This window comes from Mercenaria mercenaria, chromosome 18 (assembly GCF_021730395.1).
Source record: "Mercenaria mercenaria strain notata chromosome 18, MADL_Memer_1, whole genome shotgun sequence".
NCBI classification, from domain to species: domain Eukaryota; kingdom Metazoa; phylum Mollusca; class Bivalvia; order Venerida; family Veneridae; genus Mercenaria; species Mercenaria mercenaria.
In genome coordinates this window covers 56285427-56312009 of record NC_069378.1, presented here as the reverse complement: position 1 = coordinate 56312009, position 26583 = coordinate 56285427, and the positions used below count along the sequence as shown (strand labels likewise).

The following is a 26583-nucleotide window of genomic DNA, read 5'->3' as shown; positions in this document are numbered from 1 at the left end:
CTATGCTTGACATGTAGGTAGCACTTTCATAATGAAATAATAACATGACAGAATTTGTCACGGATACTGCGATTATATACCACCACTACATTTTGGGGTCTCATTTTTAGCCGATTTTGCAGTTTGTGTGTTTGCATCAAACATGACCCCCACTTTTGTTTTCATTTTTATTCAGCACTGACAATATTCTTTAAGAAAATGTAAGTTACAGACATTTAAAATGGGACCTGATGTGTGCTGCAGCCATTGGAAATATGTCAATTTTATATAGAAGAAGAACAGTTATTTAGTGTGTTGTAATCTTATGTTGAATTATACAGGAAAGTTTTTTCCTTAGCGTGCCTCGTAAATTATCTGGTTATATAGCTGCATGTGAACCAATAAACCGTCGGATCCAGCCTGTTATGTAAACAATTTAGATCTAATCAATTTTTATGTAAACATAAATCCAAGCCAGAGTTCTAGTTCCCGTACGTGATTCCAATGTTAAATTCTACAGAAATCGGAAAATTCAATAGACTTATTATTCCTTCTCTTGAGAAGGAATATTATAGTTCAGTAAGTCACAATTGACTGAGCTACTGATACAAAAATCTGTTGTCATTACAAGCTGGCCAATAAAACTCCGTGACCTTAGAAATAACCTCTGACGTTAGACTATTCTTTCCTAATTGAGGCGACTCTCTGACTGAACGCGTTCCGTGGATTACATATTACTAAACCCGAGGATGTTATTTCCTCCATTCTTGAGGAACATAACATACATTCAGTCGGCCAGATAGATATATATCAGCAAATTTAAATGTAAACAACTAAATATTATCGTTACCTTGAAATGCATAGTTAATATATGAAAACAAACCCCATTGCGACCCTCAAATTATGCGCAACAAATTCACGCATCGAATCGTAAATGATTAACCGGGTCAATTGTCTTATTGCCGTATTTACTCTACTGAAAGTGGTAACAGATTTAATTTGTTGTTGGATTTAACAAATTATGTTAAATAACTAACGTTAATACTTACTTGAAATTTTTTGGCAATATAAAACAGACACTGCAACCAAAATTTTACAAGATGATCATTTTATATTTATATAGATATGCCCTAGAAGGAACTTTTGCTATGCTTTAACTTGTACAATATAACGGCCGAAATATCAAGACATGACAAATATGTTGGAATAAACATTGCATAAGCCTTAAATTAAGCCCTGGTGGAGGTAAATGTATGCCAAATTTCTATTGTTTTCAAAAAAGACGGTTCTAATTTATGTCATGAATATTTCAGTGATACTCTCTTCAGATTTTAAGTGGAACCAGAACATGCCGTAGCACTTGATGTGGGTGGGGAGTTAGTAAAATGAGCCGCACCATGAGAAAACCAACATAGTTGGTCGCATCCGCGCAGTCTGTTCAGGATCCATGCTGTTCGATAACGGTTTCTCTAATTGCAATAGCTTTGAAAGCGAACGACATGGATCTGGATCCATGCTGGTCGCAAACGCATTATGTTGGTTTTCTCATGGCGCGGTTCAATTATTTGTATATCGTAAAGAAGTTAGTCAAGGCTCTTTCTTACGTGAGGTATGCCCAGTTTCCAACAACTACAGAACAAGTCAAAATTTGCAGCAGCTTCATGCTTCGGTTTCAGTAAAGTGTAATATCAAATGTTATGTATTTATGATGACAGTTAGTTTACATCTAACAGCTTTATTATATTGTGCCCGAATTTTTGTGATGGAACCAGAAAATGAATACCCGTGGAGGCCTATAAAATGGTAATTGAGAAAGAACCATTTTATTCAGTTCAGGCAAAATTTAAAGAGGCCGACCCGTAACGACAGTCGGCAATTTCCGTGTTATTCCGTATTCTCCATATGTTATTCTTCGTCCAAAACATAACTCATTTAAAATAGGTACAATAGTATTGGATAGCTAATCAAGCAGCACTTCCGGGGCGGAAAGAAAAAAATCCTCAATTTTTTTTCCCGCTTAAAGTGGCATTTTCGTGTTTTATGTAAGCCAGTTCTTGTTTTTATTTCATTGTGGACATATACTTGACATTTTGGTAGCATTTTCAAGGAGATTTTTTTGCATTTGCAAAAATGTAAACAATTCTTATTAATCATGTGTTTATACCCAATTTTAGCTGTCGGTTTGAAAGATATTCCATAGTGCTGACTTGCCAGACAAAAAAATCTCTCTTAGAAGATACATGACTCCTACTTTCCTTAGGTTTCTTTTTGGTGGTTTATAGATCATTTAAGAGCATAAAGCTAGTGATTCTTCTTTAAAATGGGCCTTGCAATGTGTTACAGCTCTCAGAAGATTGTTAAGATAGCAAACTTATTTACTTCTGTACAGCCTACGAGCAGTGGTGTTTCGTAACGCCCAGAAAATGCCGAAAAAAAAATGAAGGTAATTACCGACTTTAATTAGGTATCCACTACCGTAAATTTACATGAATCAATCTGTAACTTTCTAATGAGATATCTGTTTTTTATTTTGGAAGAGGAAACTGTTTCCAAAATAAGAATAAACTAATTGATACAAGTCTTTCATTAATTGCGTTATGTATAGAAAACCAGTGCTAATATAGAAAATTACATTCAGTCGTACTTGAATGCTAATACATGCTCTGATATAATACAATTTGTCAGTGAAATTAAACCACGATCCGTCAAAAATTTTAATCAGAGATATTTTTTCTTAAAACAAATGATTCTTTGCACGATTCATTCTTAGAAAACATAGTTTATTACCAAAAGCGTCACGAAGAAAACCCCTATCTAGAAAAGAAAACAAGTTCGTGTCATGTAATCCGTTCGTTAAATAAATGAACTTTCAAAATTTTGTTCCACATTTTCTTTCAGTGAATTTTGGTGGCATTAACTGGAAAGAATCACTTGAGCGAGTGAATCAATCACAGCAAAGATTTTCACAGCAAAATTAGGAGCATATTGCATGTTGCACAGTAAATGAGCCATTTTAAAAAACAAAAAATAACAACAACAAAAAACGTTACACTGCATTTTTAATGTATCTTATTAGTATTCAGTGCTGCAGTAAGAAAAAAATCACAATATCAACAAAAATTGGAAGCCATTTTATGGCTGAAAATTGGCCTTTTTCATGTAATGCGTTAACATTGGATTTTTACCCTTACACTATTTTCAAACAAAAGCGTATATGTTTGATTTGAATACCTTTAAATAGATACGTTTATTACCTTTAAAACGATATATTTCATTGATAATCACTCAAGTTGTTACACTTTTATGAATAGTTTAATGAAAAGTGATTCGCGTTACACTGCCGTTTTTAACAAAAATGCTAAATTTTGAATTAAGCACGAAATGTCTCCATTTGACGTAATCAAAATAATTTTCTAACTCACTGTCTTTCTATGTATTTGTAGAATACAAAAAAGCATGGAACATCTTATAGGTTAGAGAACACCAACTGTTTTCCCCATAGACTTCCATTATAACATTATGGCGTGTACGGCCTTCCATAAATCGAAACATGTATATCCAATCACATTTTTTCAAGAACTATCTTAGTTCCACCAAAATATCAAACGAAAAACATATGAATAGTGATACTTTTTTTAAGTAATTTTCGTGTGAATGAGATGACCTCCTCTTTACATCGTTGTCATGGCGGGAGAAATTCATTTGATGAAACTTTTTTTTCAATACACATTAAATGTAGCAAATTTTGTCAAAATGTATAATGAAATACTGTATATGCAGTAAAAGTATTCCATTTTGATCAAAATAATCACTTCTCGGGTTTGTTTACATGACTGACCAATCAGAACGCACAGACGTAACCTTATTTCGAGGTATACACATACCTCATTCCCAGTAAGTTCCCTGTACTTTTTTGAATTGGTGGTCTCTGACCATAAAGTAATATTTCAATAAAAAAAAGTCCATTTTAGACCCCAAAGAAACATTTGCTTGAAAAAAAAATGTAACGCCTGTCCCCCACTCCCTGTTATTTTATAATTGAATATGAATATATTGACATTAATTATTTTCACATATGCTTAACGACATATCTATCATGAAAAACAAAAGAAAAAGAAATGAGCTGCACCATGAGAAAACCAACATAGTGCGTTTGCGACCAGCATGGATCCAGACCAGCCTGCGCATCCGCGCAGTCTGGTCAGGATCCATGTTGTTCGCTAATGGTGTCTCTAACTGCAATAGGCTTTGAAAGCGGACAACATGGATCCTGACCAGGCTGGTCTGGACATGCTGGTCGCAAACGTACTATGTTGGTTTTCTTATGGAGCAGCTCAATTGTGCTTAATGACATACCTGTCATGAAAAAAGGAAAAAGAAATAGATCTACAGCCCTGCTGAGAAAAATGACCAGATAATAAAAGTTTTGTGTGATGTCCGTCCCGTCCCGTAACGTCCGTCTCCCTATACATGTTTTGTTTTGTTTTGTTTTTTTCTTAATATTGTAAAAATGCAGTATTTTCCTGTTTTATGGTAATAAATGATACTGCTATTTCACAACAGTATATAAAAAGTATGAATTCAGTAAAACAATATTGATTTTTTTTATATACTTTGAGCGTTTACGAAGGCTAGAAAAGAAAACCCTAAATTTTAGTGCAAACATCTTGTCTTCCATGATATTTGAGGAAACTCAAAATGAAATTAACTCTTGTTTGATAGGACCAGGAAGTTCTAATACGTATCTATTGTTCCAGATAGGACATGCATCAATAAGTAATTAAGATTTAAAAAGATTTATTTAAATTTAATATTTTATATTCTTATTTTGTTATCCATCAGAAACTTTTTGTAGTTTATATACTGATAAATAAAGATACTGTGTTGAATAATTCTTAACAAAACATTTATTTACACTAAATTTGAGGACCATAATTCAAAAGAATAGAAAGCGTAACAAAACCCTTGCTGGAACTACAATTGACTGTTAAAACAATATGAGAAATATATACAAAATGCCTTTAGTACGTGTGAACACCATTGCCGAATTGAACCGTGTTTTTTTCTACCTCTGGTAGATTTACCTAATAAGATGAGTATTCCTGCAGTCTGAATTTCTACCAACTGATCCAATACATCGTGATGGGCATGCTCTGGTGTCGTCCTTTTTTCAGGTCCTCCTACTACACGTCATTTAGCATGGTTGTGATACTGCTGATATGCCTAGAACACTGCTGCGTGCCTCTGAACTCTTTTAAGTTTGATTGTGTTTGATGTGGCGAATGCGTATCACACAGTGACCATGTTAAACTTTGTCGAGTGTCTTGCGTAAGCATTGGTTTCTTTTGGAAACGTTTATAGGACCCTCTGTGAGAATACAAATGTCTGAACTGCTTGCATGTACTGGTTCCAAGATTCCCAGATACTTCACCTTTGGTAGATTTATTGTAACCCCCGACAACAAAGTTGTTAGGGGGGTATACTGGTTTCAGGTTGTCTGTCTGTCCGTCCGTCTGTCTGTCCGTCTGTCCGTAGACACAATCTTGTGCGCACCATCTCTCCTCAACCCCTTGACACAATTTAATGAAACTTCACACAAGTGATCAGTAACAACAGTAGATGTGCATGGGGCATGTTAGGTTCTTTCAGAAAAAAAATTGCAGAGTTACGGGACTTTGTTTTTTGTTAATATACTATATACATATACACAATCTTGTGTGCACCATCTCTCTTCATCCCCATGACACAATTTAATGAAACTTCACACAAGAGTTCAGTAACAACAGTAATTGCGCATGGGGCATGTTAGGTTCTTTCAGAAAAAATTTTTGCAGAGTTACGGGACTTTGTTTTTTTTTTTTTGTTACTATACTATATACATAGACACAATCTTGTGCGCACCATCTCTCCTCATCCCCTTGACACAATTTATTGAAACTTCACACAAGTGATCAGTAACAACAGTAGTTGTGCATGGGGCATGTTAGGTTCTTTCAACAACAAAAATTGCAGAGTTATGGGACTTTGTTTCTTGTTAAAATACTATGTACATACAGTCTGCATATGCAATCTTGTGCGCGCCTAATCTTCCGAACCCTTGCACACAATTTAATGAAACTTCACACAAGTGATCAGTACCAACCCTATTTGTGCATGGGGCATGTTACGTTCTTTTAGATAAATATTCTGCATAGTAATGGGACTTTGTTTTTTGTTACTTTACTGTATACATACAGTCTATATACATACAGTCCACATAATTACGCAATCTTGTGTGCGTCAAATTGCAATGTACTGTGTCAGTGCATGCGGGGGGTACATTCATCACCTTTAGTGATAGCTCTAGTTGAGAATCTGTCCAAGTATCGGGTAAGTCGTTTGAAGGGCCTTTCTCTTGTTGGTAATGTGGATATGTTCACACTTGTCTTGGTTGAAGTCGTCTGCTTGATTCTCTCCATTCCTGTAGTTTGCTAATGTTGTTGTGACAATGCATTTTTTCTTTTCTTATCACTTGAAACAGTAAACAGTCGCCAATAAGGGAGTACCCATTCTCGCATACCAGAGGTCTACCGTGTTTCCCCGGCTCGGGATTATGACGAACATCTGATGGATGAGAATGGGGAGTACCTAGCACTCTTCCTTTTTGGACACCAGAAGTCATCGAGATTGTTAATTATGTTTCTCTGTGCAGCACAACCTTTCGGTTCCTATCCTTATGTAATTTCTCTGTCCAGGCAAGGATATATACTCTGATACCATTATGGTTAAGCTTTGTTTAAACAGTATGGCATTAATGTGCTGTGTGTTATTCAGACCGACTGCGAGGTCATTAAGCTTGGTATTAACTGTGCCGCACAAGATTTTTTCGAGAGGTACCTGGTCTGGCCCTCTTGCCTCGTGTGGGTTCAGGTTTTCCAAAAGTTTTTCACACCCTTCAGTTGGAAAGGAAATGCGTCCAAGCAGCATGCGATGAGATTGAGTTCATCTTTGGAAAGTTGTCGCGGTCTTCTTTGATGAATACTGGCGAGAAATGGCTGTTAAAAATAAGGCTATGTCCTTGGTGTCAGAGAATGTGACGTATATCCTTCTTCAGTGGCGAGACACCAGATCTTTACATTTCATGTTTCCAATTTATTAACCTGATTATGCTGAGTTTCTTATTTGGTTTCTTCACATACCATGTTACATATGTATGTTGCACACATTGTGGTATGTCAATAATATTATGATTTGAGGATTCTTGTACCTTTTTCAGTCCCGTTTGCAGTTTTAATGCGCGAGATTTCTTGCCGAATGTCAGGGATTTTTTTCTTGATAGTCGCCGTATTAGTTTAATCATATTCTATTGCATATCCTTTCCACAGCCTTAACGTACTAAAACGTATTAGCGTCTGATGGCCCTTTCACGCTTCCGTAGAAACAACATTTATTATACGAAACTTAGATTCTATTTTGAAAATATTTCTGAAATGTCTAGGTCTGAAGCTCTCAAACACGGTTATATCTTACATCTGAGGCATATACTGACACTCTCAGACAACATCAAAAATGACATTTTGAGCGATTTGATGAAGTTCCAAAATTATCAATGTACGCTTGGATTAAAAGCTGACATACTGTACTAAAGCCCAGGTAATTTCAATTTGTAATTAAGTGCTGAAAATTGGCTCCCCAATAGCAAAAAAAAAAAAAGAGGTCCACGCGCATACATTTAGACGGGGTGACCCCTGCGCGTGACCCCTGACTATCTACGGATCAAAATGCAGCTTTCGTTTTCAAGTTTAACATTTCTACTTTCATTTTATTTACTTCCGGAAATAGCTGAAGGTCGACTGACGTCATTTACTGTGTTGTCAAATACATACATATTCCTGGCGAGATTGCATAAATATGTGCTGGCCGTCCTAAGGTTATCTTCATTACATACATAATATTCACATATCTAATACAAACGTATGAAAATAGCAAATGGGTTGGACTGTTGGGCTTTAAGTTATATAAAATGTTTCAATGACACAAACGAAAAGAAAAGAAAAAAATGGAAGCAAAAAAAATGGCTATACAAAAGCTATGATTGCACTTCTGTTACAATGCCACCGACGCGACCCCACAACCCCATATTCGATCCATTGTTGTTGAACTAGATACTACATGTATTCTGTGACCAGGAAGCGCTATAATTATACTCGTAAATGGAATCGGCGTATTCTTCTATAAAACTATAGATCTAGTTAGTTTTAAAGGGTAGATGAAAGTTTTGAGTTGACATGTAGTTTTGAAACCTGATACGAATATTAGTTAATTGCTCTGCGAAGTTGTACAGCTGGCGTTTTGTTTGGGATTTCACTCTGCAAGAATGATGACCCTTTACTTAGTCAAAATATGCAATAAAGACCTAAAAGTTTGTGTCCGACACGTATTTTAAACCTGTAAAGTTGTGCTGCGGGTTTATTTGGGGATTCTCCTTCCCGTCCTACCACCTCTCCCTCCCACAACTACCACCCCAGATATTTTATTTTTTGATTTTACTCTTCCAGTTTCTTTTGTCTCCTATTTCTTGGTGACGTTTTATAGTATTAAAGGAGTTCATCACAATATTTTGTGCGCAGCTCAATCGCGCAGCAAGCGATATCCACTGTAAAGTTCAGAATTCGCCGCCGAAAGTGCATAATTGTCGGATATGAGGGCACTCGCGCAAAATATATCGTATGTACTGACAATATAGGTCGTGCATCCATATTTTACCTTTAAAAGTGATGGTGTTTTATTGGAGGAGTAGTTGTAGGAAGTGCTCGAATCGAATACATTGTGGACAGCCAATTTGAAAGTAAACTATTTCGTCCAGTAATGATGCAGCCGACTCCAAGTCAAATAAAATTCCAGAAAATCTTAAAGTAGATATATCTCCTTCAAGTTCAAATGTGACTTCCTAAAAATGTTGTTAAACTTTTTGTGCCCCATCCCGAATTTCACGTAGTAAGACCAGAGTTATGTCCCCTGATAGTCAAATTGTACTTAAAGGGTCTAAACATTTGTGTCGCATGTACCTCAAAATTATATGCGCCAAGAGTCATGAAACCACACAAGAATTAAATTCAGAATGTGAAATTGTGCACCAGTGCTTTTATTTGAGGTTTCACTCAATAAAAACAGATTTATGTCCCTTGTCGTGGTCAAATATATACGTAAATGGGATGTGAAAGCTTGTGTAGCACGTATCTCAAAAAGTATTTGATCTAGAGGCTTGCAACCTTAAAGGAGCATTATTCCGCATGTGAGTAAGAATATTGGTTAAGGATCTGGTATTAACATTGTGCAATTTGTTTTGTAAGAAAAAAAATGTTCATAATTTTTAGGTGGGTGGGGTAATGAGAAAATACTTTTGTGGGTGCAGTGAATATTTTTTAATTTTTCTTGAAAACAAGCACGGGTTGATATTATTTTTTTGGTTTAGATTTTTTTGTCTTAGTTCTAGCTTACATAATATAAAATTTGGAAAAAATCTGTCCGCTAGATTTTTCATATCATTAAGAAATACTTCGTGTTTTTCTCAGTTTCAGATACTTTCGACATCTGTCAAGAGTAATTTTTCTGAGTTAATATATCTATATGTTGACATTTTATGCATAGTTATAGTGGTGTTATTAATTCGGAAGCATAAAAAGTAACATAAGAATGAAACTTCGAATAAATATTTGTTTGCAGTAGTTTTATTATAACATGTATGTACTGTTTCTTCAGACAAAAATACCGATTTGGTGTTCTTAATAAACTTTGAATATTGAAAAAAGAAGCACGGGTACCTATTAGTTTTATTTTTTATTTTAACTTGTCATACATCAATCTATAAATATGCAAAGTTACAAAAAATTCTGTCCGCTAGAAATAATTGTGAAAAACACCTTTAATACGTCCTCCCCTATCCGCTCCGTCCCGCCCACCAATACCCACCCTCGCACATATACACAGAGGGAAAGAAAGAAAATGTAAAACAATCTTGTGAAATGCTGGCACCTGTTAACCTTTTAGTTTCCAATTTTATATGGATATTGGTTATTTTTTGCGACAAGTACGGATATCCGTACCGAAAATATAACGGGTCGTTAATGGCATTTAGACTTTACCTATAAAGGGAAATAATTCACAATTTTGTAAGTGGTGGTGGAATTTTAAGATAAGGTATTTTGATATATTTTAGGCTGTCATCCTTATTTCATACGTAATACAACACCTGACATTTGCCGTTGTCATTTCTCTTCAATTTTAACTGTATGGAAATTCTGTGTTTAATTTTTGTAGGGCTAAACCTTGTTGTGTGCTAATAATCGGATAGTATAATTTTCGGCTGAATATATAGGTTTTGTACGTTTAGAGTACATCTAATACGTCATCTGTATATTGTTTTGTATATGTAAATTTTAAGTCATTATCATCCTCATTATCGCCCCACTCAAAGTGTTTTCTCCCTAATATAAATAATGTTTAATCGGCCCATAATTTTTGGCAGTGTCTAGAGAACCGGTAGTCATAGCTTCTATTCCGTCTAAACAGCTGATGTACTGACATGCTGCCATTTTCAGAGCTCTATGTATAGATCTAGAGAACCGGAATCTGTCTAGGGAACCGATTCTGGTTCTCTAGCCACTGCCATAATTTTTCATGATCTACAATGTATCATTGTAGTCCAAATAATAGGACAGCGTGATAACTTATGAGACAGCGTGATAACTTTTGACTGTCGCTGTCTAGTCATGTCCAAACTTATTCTGCATATTTCTGTTAGGAAGTCCCCAATGATTACATCTCTGGTAATGAATTTATGTTGACATTAAAGCATAAACTGGCCTAGCTGACATTTTATGAATTTATTAATTAATGTATATTTATGTCTCCCCCAGGAGACATATTGTTTTTGCCCTGTCCGTCCGTCCGTCCGTACGTCACACTTCATTTCCGAGCAATAACTGGAGAACCATTTGACCTAGAACCTTCAAACTTCATAGGGTTGTAGGGCTGCTGGAGTAGACGACCCTTATTGTTTTTGGGGTCACTCCATCAAAGGTCAAGGTCACAGGGGCCTGAACATTGAAAACCATTTCCGATCAATAACTAGAGAACCACTTGACCCAGAATGTTGAAACTTCATAGGATGATTGGTCATGAAGTGTAGATGACCCCTATTGATTTTGGGGTCACTCCGTCAATGGTCAAGGTCACAGGGGCCTGAACATTGAAAACCATTTCTGATCAAAAACTAGAGAACCACTTGACCCAGAATGTTGAAACTTCATAGGATGATTGTACATGCAAAGTAGATGACCCCTATCCATTTTGGGGTCACTACATTAAAGGTCAAGGTCACAGGGGCCTGAACATTGAAAACCATTACCGGTCAGTAACTTGAGAACCACTTGACCCAGAATGTTGAAACTTAATAGGATGATTGGTCATAAAGAGTAGATGAACCCTAACGATTTTAGGGTCACTCTGTTAAAGGTCAAGGCCACAGGGGCCTGAACATGGAAAACCATTTCCAATCAATAACTTGAGAACCTCTCAACCCAGAATGTTGAAACTTCATAGGATGATTGTTCATGCAGAGTAAATGACCCTTATTGTTTTTGGGGTCACTCTGTTAAAGGTCAAGGTCACAGGGGCCTGAACATTGATAACCAGTTCCCATCAATAACTTGAGAACCACTTGACCCAGAATGTTGAAACTTCATAGGATGATTGAATATGCAGAGTAGATGACCCCTATTGATTTTGGGGTCAGTCTATTAAAGGTCAAGGTCACAGTGGCCTGTTCATGTAAAATCATTTTTTGGAAATAACTTGAGAACCACTTGACCTTCAATGTTGAAACTTAATAGGATGATTGGACATGCAGAGTAGATGACCCCTATTTATTTTGAGGTCACTTGATCAAAGGTCAAGGTCACAGGAGCCTGAACAGTGACTTGAGAACCACTAGGCCACGATAGTTGAAATTTAGCGGGATGACTGGACATGCCAAGTAGATGAACCCTATTGCAGCCAACCATCAGTGTCTCTTTGACTTTCGCTCCTGACCCCTATTGACTTCTTGCCTATAGGACTTTGCATTGGGGGAGACATGCGCTTTTTTACAAAAGCATTTTCTAGTTTTTGTTTGGAAGTGGCTATTCTCACGGTCCCGTAGGAATAGCCTCGCAGGCTATTCTTACGGCTCTCCCATAAGAATAGTGAAAAGCCCGCATGTGTCTATTCCTACGGCTTTCCCGTACGAATTATGACAAGCCTACAGGTGGTTAATCCTATGGAACGTTATACATTACAACCAACGAATACTGAATTACTTAGAGTTTGGGCTCAGAGCAATCTACAGATACCTGCCTTATCTACAATAAAGGAATACTAAACTCAACAGTCAGTACTCATCTGGGACTTAAACGCTCCACTCATTTAGACAGTTGAAAATAATATAAGAAAAGCCAGAAAAACTATACATAGTCTGATGGCCAGTGGATTTCATGGTGAGAACGACGTAGATCCGACAACAGCCCTCCATCTGATGAAAACATATATATCACCTATTCTTCTATATGGCTTATTAAGATACATACTTGAAAAATAAACACTGTTTAATTGTTATGTTATTTTCATTGACTTTTTGTTGATGTTAGTAAAATTATTTTTCTTGGTATGTTGTATTGTGATGGATCTGCATGTTGACTCATAAGACATTAAGATCTTAGTCAAATCCTCAAGACATACACTAACATCTTATGAAAGCTAATCTCCAGTATCCAAATATACACTTGTAACGTAATACAAAAATAGTATGATTACCAGACCTCAAGATTCCAGGTCTAGAGGTCCTGTTATTGGACCCCTGGCCACTTCTTTCATGTTTAAAAAAAACCTGATTATTGCGCACTGCTGCATAATTTATGGTTCATTACTTTTATGTCAGATTATGGGTTGATTGTACCATACTGGTTCAGATGAACAGAGCAGAACACAAATTTGTTTTGACTTGTACAAAGTACATCATCAATCATAAGATTAAGAATAATTATATTAAGTTTTTTAACAATATATGAGCCACGCCATGAGAAAACCAACATAGTGGGTTTGCGACCAGCATGGATCCAGACCAGCCTGCGCATCTGCACAGTCTGGTCAGAATCCATGCTGTTCGCTTTCAAAGCCTATTGCAATTAGAGAAACTGTTAGCAAACAGCATGGATCCTGACCAGACTGCGCGGATTTGCAGGCTGTTCTGGATCCATGCTGGTCACAAAGCCACTATGTTGGTTTTCTCATGGCGTGGCTCATATGTAGATTGAGTGCAATCTTTGGTGTAGTAAGCATTTCAATTAGGTTAATTTTGATGCATTTTCACTATATATCAGTTACTACTAAATGGATTTGATTCCAACTTAAAATAGTTGTTCCACATCGTCACCCACATCATGTGACACAAGATGCATCAGTCTTGCTCCAATATTTCATGAATTATGCCCCGTTTTTGCTTAGAATTATACTTATTTAATGTTTCTCTTTATCTCTCTTATCTTATGCTTTTGACACAGACTCAAGCTATTGTCCAATATCTTCATCCACATTGGAGTCATTAAACACTCCAGTGACAGCTCCAGCCTCCTCATATGTACCTAGATTCACTATCCTGCATCAAAATTGTCGAGAGCACAGTCTCTTGTGACAGCTCTTGTTACAAAACATTGCTAACTTGAATAGTTTATTTCTGTTGTTACTTTGTATCAGTTAAAAACTTTAACATGCTTGTTCTCGTATTAAGTGTGTGATGCACCAGCCTGGTCCATACTTGCGTCGTCTTTCACCTGTTACAAGTGATGGTCACTGAGGCTAATATTTCCAATCACATTTGTACTCTGTGCTAAATGTTGTATGTGCACACATAATATGTGACAAATGTCTTTATAAAGTAACCGTGCCAGAGCAATAGCCATATTTTAGTCTTGCTAAGTTGCCAGTGTTGCACAGTGGACATTTAATATAATTATCAATTTTAAAAGTAACTATTTATTATGCTGTATTTTTTACCAATCCAACAGCAAAAGTTTTGAGAAAAACAATCAAGTCAAAGATTATTACTTATGTAGTCATTTACAGTAACCATGGAAAATTATGAGAAAGGTGAAGTTCAGGAAGTAGAAGAGCCGCCTGTATTCACACTGGGAAATAAAGATGTACACATGAGAGTTGCTGCAGGTAGCAAAATTAGGAATCTTATGGGCTATGCCATGAAGAAAATAAAAGTAAGATCTGTTTGTCATTTTCTGTTTATATCTTAAATTTTCAAAACTACAAATAATACACATACCAACTTGCAAGACATTCAACAAGTATTTTAAAACATGATGAATAAATTTCAAAGGTTTTTTTTCCCTCAAATTTCAACATGAGCCCAGCAAACCTGTGTTGAACTGTGGCATGATCAATAGCACAAGCTATAGACATGAGATTTATTCTGCATAAGTGGGGATTTTTAATGGCATCATGATGTTTATGTACTGTGTCACTCATGATTATTGGATTTTAAGGTCATGATGTGTATAAGGAGTCATTTAATAATATACATTTAATAAGTCAAGCAAAATTTAGTTTTAATTTAGATAGACTGGTGAAGTTATAACAATTTAATTAACCTTTATCCTGCTGGCGGCAAGTGGTTTTGCCTTTATGACAAGTGCAGACCAAGATCAGCCTGCACATGCATGCAGGTTGATTATGGTCTGCACAGTTCGCTGTTCAGTCAGCAAATTTTCATTAAACATCCCTTCAAATAATAAGTGGTACTACCGAAATTGAATGATGGATCAGTTCATTTTAGAATTTGGCAGGTAAAGGTAAAGTGAAAATAGTGCACAATAAACTTAAATCTTTAAACTATCTCATACTGATAGTATATTTACAGGAACCAGACACTAAGCAGCTATGTTGGTCTGGCAGTGGTAAAGCTATCACAAAGACTGTATCCTGTGCTGAAATCATGAAAAGGAAAATCAAAGTGAGTTTGTTTTTTGGACTGTAATGCTTTGCTTTATACCTGACTATAAATCTTAAAAGGGTACTGTTGCTCTGTTTCCATGGTCTATTTTTATTCCCCGCCGATGATATCGGGAGGGGGTACTGAAATGGCGTTGTCAGTCCGTGTGTGCGTCTGTCCGCAGCCATTTCTCAGTAACTAGTAAGTAGAATTTCATGAAACTTGAAATAAACATGAACCAACATACTGCGATGATGCCCGTCAAGTTTTTTTTTGATTGGTCAATTTCCCTTAGAGTTACTGCCCTTGATTTAATGAAAAATGTCTGTCCGCAGCCATTTCTCAGTAACTATCTGGTAGAATTTCATAAAACTTGAAATAAACATGCACCAACATAATGCGATGATGCCCATCAAGTTTTTTTTTTGGATTGGTCAATTTCCCTTAAAGTTATTGCCCTTGATTTAATGAAAAATCCGCGTCTGCAGCCATTTCTCAGTAATAAGCTGGTAGAATTTCATGAAACTTGACATAAATATGAACCCAAAATACTTCGATGATGCCTGTCATTTTTTTTTCAATTGGTCAATTTTCCTTAGAGTTATTGCCCTTTGATTGTTTAAAAATCTACAGATTTGTACATAACAAACCAACCAATTGGTAGAATTTCATTAAACTTCTTTCTGGATCAATCTTTTTCATGAAAATTTATTATAAACAGGTTAAGTTTTGTACCCACACCTGGTCACCAACTTGCCTTGGTCACCCCCCTCCCGCCCACCCCCCACCCCAAAAAAAAAAAAAAATTCCTTTTTATTATTTCTTTTCAAACCTTTCATGAATATTTATCAGCATGCAAAGTTGTACCGTTCCCCCACCTCACTCTCCACACAGTCTTGCCCACCACCCCGATCGTGCATCCCTATCCCCCACCCATTTTTTTCATCATTTTTAATTTTCCATCAATATTTATAATCAACATGTAGAATTTTGTACCCTCACCTGGTCACCCCGCTGCCTCCCCCCCTCACTCACCCCCCCTCCCAAAAAGAAATCATTTCCTGTTAAATTGATTTTGACTAATGAAATTATTTGCTTCTTAGTACAGGGTTTCAGAAATCCCATGTCCGGAGCCCGGGGGCTACCAGAAAATTCTGTCAGGCTACTAAATTTTTTCAGAGCGTGCCCGCTGGGCTACGCTGAAACTCTGTATCGAGTAGCCCGGAAATCAATAATTTAGTCTTCAAATATAATTTTGATAGTTGTCTGTAATCCCCTTGTTTATCAAGAGATACACACCCGAGGCTTTAATTATCTTACCACCTACTGTCACAATCGGCAAACAATTAACTGTTTAATCGTACCCGCAGGCAAATGTTTACAAAAACATGTGCACAAGTGATTTTAGACTGATCCAATAACATCAAGGTCGCTGATTGGTTTTGTTTAAAACAATATGCAAACCCGTCTTAAAATTGCATCATTTTAGCGCCACCTGCCAAAGTGTACTTTCAGTTTTGCTGACCTCAATATTTATCGAGCGATCAGAAAGAACAGATATTTGATTTTGAGGCAGTTTGTTGCCTACACTGATTGTTTATGCTTTTCAATTTAAATACTTGCCTAACATGCAAAAAATCGACCATGATTTAGCAAAATATCAAGAAGTATACAGAATTTTGGACAAACATAAATTCGGATAAGTGAATACATAGTGCCAAGAAACTGAGAGACGTTATATACGCAGTTCTAGTCCGTTTATTAAAGCAGACAGATGTATAGAATCAGACAAAATTATTGAACTTCAAATAATTTTGCGATAAATTACCATTCATACAGCTCTAAAGAATTTGCAAGTTTGTAAAAATTTATCTGGCAAAAAGTTAAAGATGTTACTACAGGGTTTCAGAAATCTGCAAATTTATTGGTAGCCCATTGGGCTTCTATACTACAGTGGATGGAATGATTAAATTATTAGAGGTTTCGTAATTTTAGCCATATGCACATTGTTATAAATTTTGTTCTCTTAAACAGCAATTATCATTACCCCTTTTTCTCTGTTTAAAAGATAAAACTACATGTATTTAAACTGAGAAATATTGCAACATGGAAGTATAAAAGGAATGCAAATATATTTTTTTGCCATTCCTCACCACAAGCCCTTTCGGCGGGGGATACCAATTCATCGAATTTGCTTGTTTATTTTGCTTTAAAACTTATATTTATGTCATTCTTATACCTGTTAATATGGAAGCACTGTAGGGACAATTGATTTCCGTACTTCCCACTTCTGACTTCTAAATTTTGCACTTCTCACTTTCAACTTCTTGACTTCCTACTTCTAACTAGGGCTGGGACGATTTCAAAATTTTGATACCGCTTAATCATTTGTATGAAATCTAATCAAACCGGTTAATCGGCCACCATATTGAACAAGCTGTTTTCTTTCCTGACGACTGTATCAAGGTACTTCCAGCAGCTGACTTCATTAGTAACTTACGGACTTTATTGTTTGAAAGCAGTGTGATAATTGATAAGTCGTATTTTGGTGCATTTTATTTTAGACGTATCAGGACAGGCAAATCCGAAACTATTGATTATGTTGATTATGTGTTTTAGGTGAAATATACCATAGGTCTATGTTCTGGTCAAAGACATCTATAAGGATAAAGTACGCTTTATGATGTTTTTAGCTCACCTGTCACAAAGTGACAAGGTGAGCTTTTGTGATCGCGCGGTGTCCGTCGTCCGTCGTCCGTCAGTGCGTCCGTCCGTAAACTTTTGCTTGTGACCACTCTAGAGGTCACATTTTTCATGGGATCTTTATGAAAGTTGGTCAGAATGTTCATCTTGATGATATCTAGGTCAAGTTCAAACTGGGTCAGGTGTGGTCAAAAACTAGGTCAGTAGGTCTAAAAATAGAAAAACCTTGTGACCTCTCTAGAGGCCATATATTTCACAAGATCTTCATGAAAATTGGTCAGAATGTTCACCTTGATGATATCTAGGTCAAGTTCGAAACTGGGTCACATGCCTTCAAAAACTAGGTCAGTAGGTCTAAAAATAGAAAAACCTTGTGACCTCTCTAGAGGCCATATATTTCACAAGATCTTCATGAAAATTGGTCAGAACGTTCACCTTGATGATATCTAGGTCAAGTTCAAAACTCGGTCACGTGCCATCAAAAACTAGGTCAGTAGGTCAAATAATAGAAAAACCTTGTGACCTCTCTAAAGGCCATATTTTTCATGGGATCTGTATGAAAGTTGGTCTAAATGTTCATCTTGATGATTTCTAGGTCAAGTTCGAAACTGGGTCACGTGCTGTCAAAAACTAGGTCAGTAGGTCTAAAAATAGAAAAACCTTGTGACCTCTCTAGAGGCCATATATTTCATGACATCTTCATGAAAATTGGTCAGAACGTTCACCTTGATGATATCTAGGTCAAGTTTGAAAGTCGGTCACATGCCGTCAAAAACTAGGTCAGTAGGTCAAATAATAGAAAAACCTTGTGACCTCTCTAGAGGCCATATTTTTCATGGGATCTGTATGAAAGTTAATCTGAATGTTCATCTTGATGATATCTAGGTCAAGTTTGAAACTGGGTCACATGCAATCAAAAACTAGGTCAGTAGGTCAAATAATAGAAAAACCTTGTGACCTCTCTAAAGGCCATATTTTTCATTGGATCTGTATGAAAATTGGTCTGAATGTTCATCTTGATGATATCTAGGTCAAGTTTGAAACAGGGTCATGTGCGGTCAAAAACTAGGTCAGTAGGTCTAAAAATAGAAAAACCTTGTGACCTCTCTAGAGGCCATACTTATGAATGGATCTCCATAAAAATTGGTCAGAATGTTCACCTTGATGATATCTAGGTCAAATTTGAAACTGGGTCACATGCCATGAAAAACTAGGTCAGAAGGTCAAATAATAAAAAAACCTTGTGACTTCTCTAGAGGCCATACTTTTCATGGGATCTGTATGAAAGTTGGTCTGAATGTTCATCTTGATGTTATCTAGGTCAAGTTTGAAACTGGGTCAACTGCGGTCAAAAACTAGGTCAGTAGGTCTAAAATTATTTAAATCTTTTGACCTCTCTAGAGGCGATATTTTTCAATGGATCTTTATGAAAATTGATCTGAATGTTCACCTTGATGAGATCTAGATCATTTTCGAAACTGGGTCACGTGCGGTCAAAAACTAGGTCAGTAGGTATGAAAATAGAAAAACCTTGTGACCTGTCTAGAGGCCATATTTTTCATGAGATCTTCATGAAAATTAGTGAGAATGTTCACCTTGATGATATCTAGGTAAAGTTCAAAACAGGGTCACGTACCTTCGAAAACTAGGTCCATTGGTCAAATAATAGAAAAACCTTGTGACCTCTCTAGAGACCATATTTTTCAATGGATCTTCATGAAAATTGGTCAGAATTTTTATTTTGATAATATCTAGGTCAAGTTCAAAACTGGGTCACATGAGCTCAAAAACTAGGTCACTATGTCAAATAATAGAAAAAACGACGTCATACTCAAAACTGGGTCATGTGGGAAGAGGTGAGCGATTCAGGACCATCATGGTCCTCTTGTTTGTTTGAAAGTGATTAGCAGTTTTGCAAAATTGAAACGAATCAGATCTGATTAACCGAGTAATCGTCCCAGTCCTACTTCTAACTTCCGCACTTCTAACTTCTGACTTCCAACTTCCTGACTTTCAAGTTCTGATTTCCAACTTCCACACTTATTACTTCCGACTTCTTGACTGCTTACTTCCTTCTTCTAACTTCCACACTTCTGACTTCTAACTTCCACTGCTCACAGCCTCGCTACTCTATAACATGGTACCATTGAACCAGCTCTATGGCTCCAAAGGACCAGAAATGATAATAACAGTCACAGTTCGCATATACTGTTGAACATGCCAGCAGTCACCTGTATTAATCAGCCACTTGCCTTTAACAGCCAGTCAGCTCATTTCCTCAAACTTGGTCAAGGACTTACTGGCAAAGACATTTTGTTCTGATATCAACTTGTCTTAAGCAGCCAGATTGTGTTGCCCCTTCAGGTGGCTGCTTGATACAGGTTTGACTGTAGTTTGGATTATTGGACTGGTATAGTAAATATGGTATCCATTTCCAGGGTTTACATCAGATCACAGAGATCAGGAAGAGACGTGTTGAGGAGTACTGGGAACCAAAGATTGAAGGTTTAGAGAGGTATTAATTATGTTTTAATTATGATTGAACAATATTGTTCTTTGCCGTTCATATTTGAACAGAGTAAATGAAGATTAGTAGAAAATAAGGCAAAACTTTTTATTATATGCTCGTCTCTGAAAGAGCGGGACGTATCATGTGAACACCCGTGGCGGCGGGCGGTTGGCGTCCAAAAGCATGTCTGCTCTCCAAGTCAAACAGTTTTCACCTGATCTTCACCAAACTTGTGGGCATAATATCTCAGCCAAGTTCGATAACTAGCAAAATCACTCCAGGCACTGTTGAGTTATGGCCCTTAAATTACTCAAAATCTGCAAATTTAGCCTTGTCCACCCTCTAAGTCAAAATGTTTTCACCCGATCTTCACCAAACTTGGTGACAATGTTTGTGGGTATAATATCTTGGCCAAGTTCAATAACCAGCAAAATCGCCCAAGGCTTCTTGGATTATAGCCCTTGAATTACTCTAAAAACTGCAAAATTAGCCTTGACCGCTCTCTTTGTCAAGCAATTTTCATCCGATTTTCCACAAACTTGCAGATAATGTTTGTCAGCATAATATCTCAGTCAAGTTTGATAACTGGCCAAATCGCCCCAGACACTCTTCGATTATGGCCCTTGAATTACTAGAAATCTGCGAATTTAGCTTTGTCGGCTCTCTGAGTAGAACAGTTTTCATCCGATCTTCACCAAACTAGCTGACAATGTTTGTGGGCAAAATATCTCGGCAAGGCACTCTTGGATTATGGCCCTTGAATTAGACCACCCTTATATAATTAATTATTCATTTATTATTTTGTCTCCCACCACATAGTGAGTGGTGTGGGAGAAATAGTTATACTGATTTTGTGTGTCTGTCTGACTGTCACAAATATTGTCCGGGCTCAAAGTTGAACAGTTCTCATCCGATCTTCACTAAACTTTAACAAAATGTGTTTACCAATAAGTCCTCAACTAATTTCAATAATGAGCCAAATCGCACTAGGCACTTCAGAATTATGGCCCTTGAATTAACGAAAATTGGTCTTTTTACTCTTGTGCATGCTCTATATTGAACAGTTCTCATCCCATCTTTACCAAACTTGAACAAAATGTGTTTACCAATAAGTTCTCAGCCAAGTTCAATAACGAGCCAAATTACCGAAAATCGCTCTGTAAACACTTGTCCGCACTCCAAAGCCGAACATTTCTCATCCAATCTTCACCAAACTTTGAACAAAATGTGTTTGCCAATAACTTTGATAACTAGCCAAATCGTCCCAGGCACTTCAGAATTATGGCCCTTGAATTACTGAAAATCACTATGTACACAGATGCCAGTGATACATGTGTTGGTGCATGGTTGACTCAGATACATTGTGTACATAACTATTCAGATGATAAGGCAGTTGTGGGAGACATGTACTTTTCTCAAAAGCAGCTGCTCTAGTTTTTGTTTTATTTTTAAGTTTTAAGATCAAAATTGGCAGCCTGTACAAATTCCTGTTACATGATAGGACCTTGCCTATATTAAAAGTTGCTAGATCTTGATGTTTAGAAAAAGTGACTGGGCCTCCTTGGCCAAGTGGTCAAGGTTGCTACCTTTGAATAGCTTGTCTCGCCGCTGTGGGTACAAACCCGTGCTATGGGTGTAAAATTGTTTCATGCTAGGTCCAGCTAGGAAGCCGTCAAGCTGACCCTAGAAGGTCAGTGATTCTACCCAGTTGTCCGACAATGTCTAAAATAATGCATGGAGGGCTACTTGTGGTTTTCATATGCTGCAAAGTCCCTGTATGACAAACAGTGTGATATACCCCAATTTTCATTGTTTCTGTACCTGGATATAGCAAAGTGCCTGTTATTTTAGATGTAGTACCATTCTGCTGTTTTCTGTTTTCAGATTGAAAGTGAACAGAGATATTCCAGCTATTTCCATATTGTTGTCTAAAGAACCGTTAGATAAAGAACACTCAGGGTAACAATTTTCTGCTTTTTATAGCATTGCATACTCAATTGATTTTTTTTTTCACATTGTGAATGCAGTTGGTAACTTTTAGATGTTTTCACTTTTTTTAGGCCCTGTCAAGCAACCTATTTATTTGTTCTGGCACAGCCATGTAGACTATTTCAAGAGTTTCGGTTAAATTAGATATTTAAAAAAAAATTGAAGCTCTGTTGACATTATTTAGATCCCTGCTGAATGTGGTGTGTAATATTTTAAAAAGTTAAGGGCTTTGCAGATTTTTAAATTTCAGATTTTTAAATTTGCTTTAGCCTATTTTTTGAGGCTTAATTAGTTATGGGACAAATCTTCCATATTTGAGCCACACCGTGATAAAACCAGCGTAGTGCATTTGCGACCAGCATGGATCCAGACCAGCCTGTGCTTGACTTGAAAGTGAAACAGTATGGATCCTGACAAGACTGTGCGGATGCGCAGCCTGGTCTGGATGCATGCTTGTCAAAATGCCATATATTGGTTTTCTCATGGTGCGGCTCATTTCACAACTATGGTACAATCAGTAAACCCTTCATTCTTATTGGCTAGGTTTTGAATTGTCAGGATTTTTGAGTGTCCAACCGGATGGAAGAAAATTCCAATTAGCTATACAAAATTGAAAATTTTTACCTGGTTTTATAAAAACACACTCAGAGATGACCTTACCATCATAAATGAGCAAATAGCGAAAAGCAAGATTTCTTCATATAAAACAAAATATTTCCATGTACAACTAAAATGTAGCGGTGCAGTTTAGCAATCTCTAGTGGCCACCTGCATTATACAGCCACTTGCTTTAAGCAGCCAGTCGGCTAAACTTTTAAAATTGACATAGCTCTATTTTTGACTTCTCATAAGCAGCCACCTGCCTTAATCCCTCCTTTGGCTCGCTGCTTAATTATAGTCGACATTGTATTAAGAGACCAACCAAGGGACTGCTAAGAAGTGGTCTCTTAATGGAATGGTCTTTTAATGAATTTCAGTCAGATGAAAAGGAAAGTTATTTGTAACTGTTTATGTAACTGTATTTATTACGAACATGCCTGTATGGTTTCAAAATCTGTTTTAACATCGTGAACACTTTTCCAAGTCCACAAACCGTGAAAATTATGGCTAGATTGTTTGTCAAAGGTTAATTGCATTCAGTCATGTGCAAAATGTACTCGCTAATTACACAGATGAAGAAATGCCCGGTAGAATTGTGGTACCCGGTTGCTTTATAGATACTTTTGTCAAATATATTACCTGTTGGGACTACATTAATGTGGTCGCTAGTCGTTTAATAGAAAAGTCGCTTAATGGAATGAATTTATATACTGAAAACGCTCGGGAGGGATTTTGACTGGTCGTTTAATACAAAAATCGCTTAATAGAGGGGGTCGCAAGTACGATGTCAACTGTATATGTTTGACTGAACAAAGAAATACATTTAACTGTAATACATGAACCATTTGGGGTAGGGGATGATCAAAGCATCTTGTAAAAAAATCTGAAAAAAAACCTGGCTGTTTTTTTGAAGCCACCAGTATTTTCATTTTTCATCGATTTTTTCTTTCTATTATATTACTGAAAAGGTCACCTTTGTCTCGTAAAAATGAGTTTTGTCTATCTGGAAGGACAAGAAATAAGTTTAAACATAAGAAAATGTGGTTTTATTGTCATCATAGTTTTTAAGTCAATTTATTTACCACAGAAAATTCCTAAAATGTTTGAAATTCCCCTAATTTGGAGACAATAATGTTTGCCTAATTTTGTGAGGCTCCACTTTGACCTGTCTGAACATTTTCAATTTCAGTTTTGAGACAGAACTATTATTTTGTATCCTTCATACATCCCTATGTCTTCCAAAATATATTTTTGTCTGATTTTTGAGTGGTTTAAATTTTGTTTTAGTCCTTTATCTGGTAGAACCCTTCAGTTTTTATTGAATTTTGATCATATATTGGTATGCAGTAAAAGAATAAAGGACTTATAATCAAACTTGTTTTAACACTTTCCCTGCTAAATTTCTATAATGGACTTGTCCATCTTCCAATTTGGACAGTACCATTAACTGTTAAAAGGGGTGCCTACCAAAAAGATACTGACTGAATAGCGAACAGTGCAGATCATGGTCAGACTGCACGGATGTGAATGCTGATCATGATCTACACTAGTCACAAAGGTAGAACCAATCATGTCCAGCATAGTAAGTTTTAAGAACCCAGTCAAGGGAGTGATACAATCTACTTAAGGCAAGATTAGTTGAAAACTGAATCAGAATAATGTGATAAAATGCCTATTTTTATACTATGGCATATTCAATGGCGTTGTACATAATGATAATGATAATGATGATAATAATAAAATTAAGACGATAGTAACAGTCATGACCGTACCCTGCCCCCTGAGGCCATTTTACCCCTATTGCCGAATACCAGTGCTTAAAGCCTTACATGGTGAGTCCATACAGGCTTCATATAGAGGTTCAAACCCGCTGGTTTATGGTACCATCACTTATTCAAAAAAAACAGAAATACTACACACTGAAATACTACACACTACCCTACCCATAGAGTCTGTACCAGCAAGTACATTTAATTTAACAAACCTTGAAAATATATGTTGAAATGTAAAGACTTCCAAAAAATTTAAAATAATCACCTGCTGTTATCGCATATAAAAAAAATACCAAAAAATTTAAAACAGTGCCTTGAAATGGATTAAAAGTGAGTTTGGGAAGATGGCTGACAGGCTGCTTAAGATAGGTGGCCACTTAATACAGGTGACAGTTAAAGCAGGTATAGCTGTACTTACAACAATAAAACTGCTTGGAAACTTTACTTTTAGCCAGCTGGCGGCAAGTGATTTTGCCTTGGCGACCAGTGCAGACCAAGATCATTCTGCACATCCATGCACTGGTCTGCACTGTTTGCCATTCAGTCTGTAAATTTTCAGTGAACATCCCTTTGAATAATAAGTGGTACTGCCCAAATTGAATGACGGAACAGTCAGGGTAAAGATTAAGGTAGTGAACCCATAACGACAATCTGCATTTTCCGTTCGTTTTACTTATTCTCAATATTATATATTATAGTCGAAGGGATGCCAAAGTCGCATACGGAGGATGTGTGATTGCCCGGAAAACAGTCGTTGTTATTACGGGTCCACTATCTTGAATTACTGAACGATGTGCATCCCAGATTTCAGCCAGGTTTTATTCATTGTTTTCAGATATCAAGCTCCAGGAAGTTTTGATGAGTTTTGGAAAGATGTAGTACAAAAAGACAAATCAAGGTCAAGTGTAGGTCAGAGGTCTGCTGGTGGTCAGAAGAGAAAACAAGGGCTTAGGAATTTACTTTTGGAAGGGGCCAAAGGATCTGGCAATGACGGGTCGAGAAGCAAAGCAAACAATAACAATGAAAATAGAAAAAGAAAGTTTGAAAATGAAAGAAAAGAAAGAGGAAAGTTTGAAGGACAGGGACAAGGCAATAGAACTAATCCTAATAAGAATAAAAGTGATTCATGGTTTAAGTCGGGGAAAGGTTCAGAGCGGAATGAAGGACGAACAAATAGTGAAAGAGGTCAAGATAAAAATAGAACTGTATCAGGTGGAAAAACTGAGAAACGTGAATTAAATACACAAGAAACAATGGATACAGGCACCTGATGTAGATATAAATAATGATAAATGTACTGGTATAATCAATAACAATGCTTCCATCTTCCATTTTGTTAAAAGGAAGTGTTTAGCCAGTGCCATCTTCTAAAGGTTTACAGTACTTTGTGCAGACACACAAAGTTTTTCAGAGATGATTTTGAACTATAGTATTAAAATTATATACACCATTAGGGAAGCTTGTTAACAGTTTTTGCAAAAAAAGAATGAAATATCTTTATTTTCATGAGAGTTTGTGTTAAAATACTTGACAGTGTGAGAAATACCGGAAAAAATTTTAATATTGTGAATACGGAATTTCACTGTTTAGGTCAAAGCGGCCATTTCACAGGGAAATGGATTCATAAATGTTAGATTTTGAATATGATATGAATTGAAATTTTACTTGTTTGTTGCGATTTAAGTTCATCGATCTATTAATCCACCAAATCCACAAAATTGAGACCTTTGTGAATATTTCATAGAAACAATAGAAGTGAAAAGTCAGTGTCACATTTACATAAAGTCCATAATGTTCATCGGTTTAAAAAGTGTCTCAGATGCTTTATTCCATTTTAAACTATGTTTTTAGCTCACCTGAGCCAAAGGCTCATGGTGAGCTTTTGTGACCATTCAATGTCCGTCGTCAGTCGTGTGACGTGCATCGTCCGTCCGTCAACATTTTCTAAAAAAAATCTTCTTCTTGAAAACCACTGGGCAGAATTAAACCAAACTTCACAGAAATGATCCTTGGGT

The 26583-nt window shown here is 36.5% G+C and overlaps 1 protein-coding gene across 2 annotated transcripts; it reads left to right on the top strand.

Annotated features, from left to right (window-relative positions):
• Positions 1–10016: 10016 nt before the first annotated feature.
• Positions 10017–26079, top strand: LOC123539047 (ribonuclease P protein subunit p25-like). Of its 2 annotated transcripts, none has more exons than XM_053530160.1 (6): positions 10017–10130; positions 14119–14264; positions 14924–15016; positions 20137–20213; positions 22092–22166; positions 25404–26079. In XM_053530160.1, exons 2-6 carry the CDS (start codon positions 14124–14126, stop codon positions 25837–25839), a joined length of 822 nt encoding a protein of 273 aa, XP_053386135.1. In that variant the 5' UTR covers positions 10017–10130; positions 14119–14123; the 3' UTR covers positions 25840–26079. The 2 variants fall into 2 exon arrangements, with proteins under 2 accessions (XP_053386135.1, XP_053386134.1); XM_053530159.1 differs by having other exon boundaries at positions 10105–10158.
• Positions 26080–26583: the final 504 nt, after the last annotated feature.

Bases quoted from the DNA above. Each gene is read 5' to 3' on its own strand.
- LOC123539047 (XM_053530160.1), top strand. From the start codon at position 14,124: ATGGAAAATTATGAGAAAGGTGAAGTTCAGGAAGTAGAAGAGCCGCCT. The intron at 14,265-14,923 runs GTAAGATCTGTT...GTATATTTACAG, and splicing joins ATGCCATGAAGAAAATAAAA to GAACCAGACACTAAGCAGCT. The intron at 22,167-25,403 runs GTAACAATTTTC...CATTGTTTTCAG, and splicing joins TTAGATAAAGAACACTCAGG to ATATCAAGCTCCAGGAAGTT.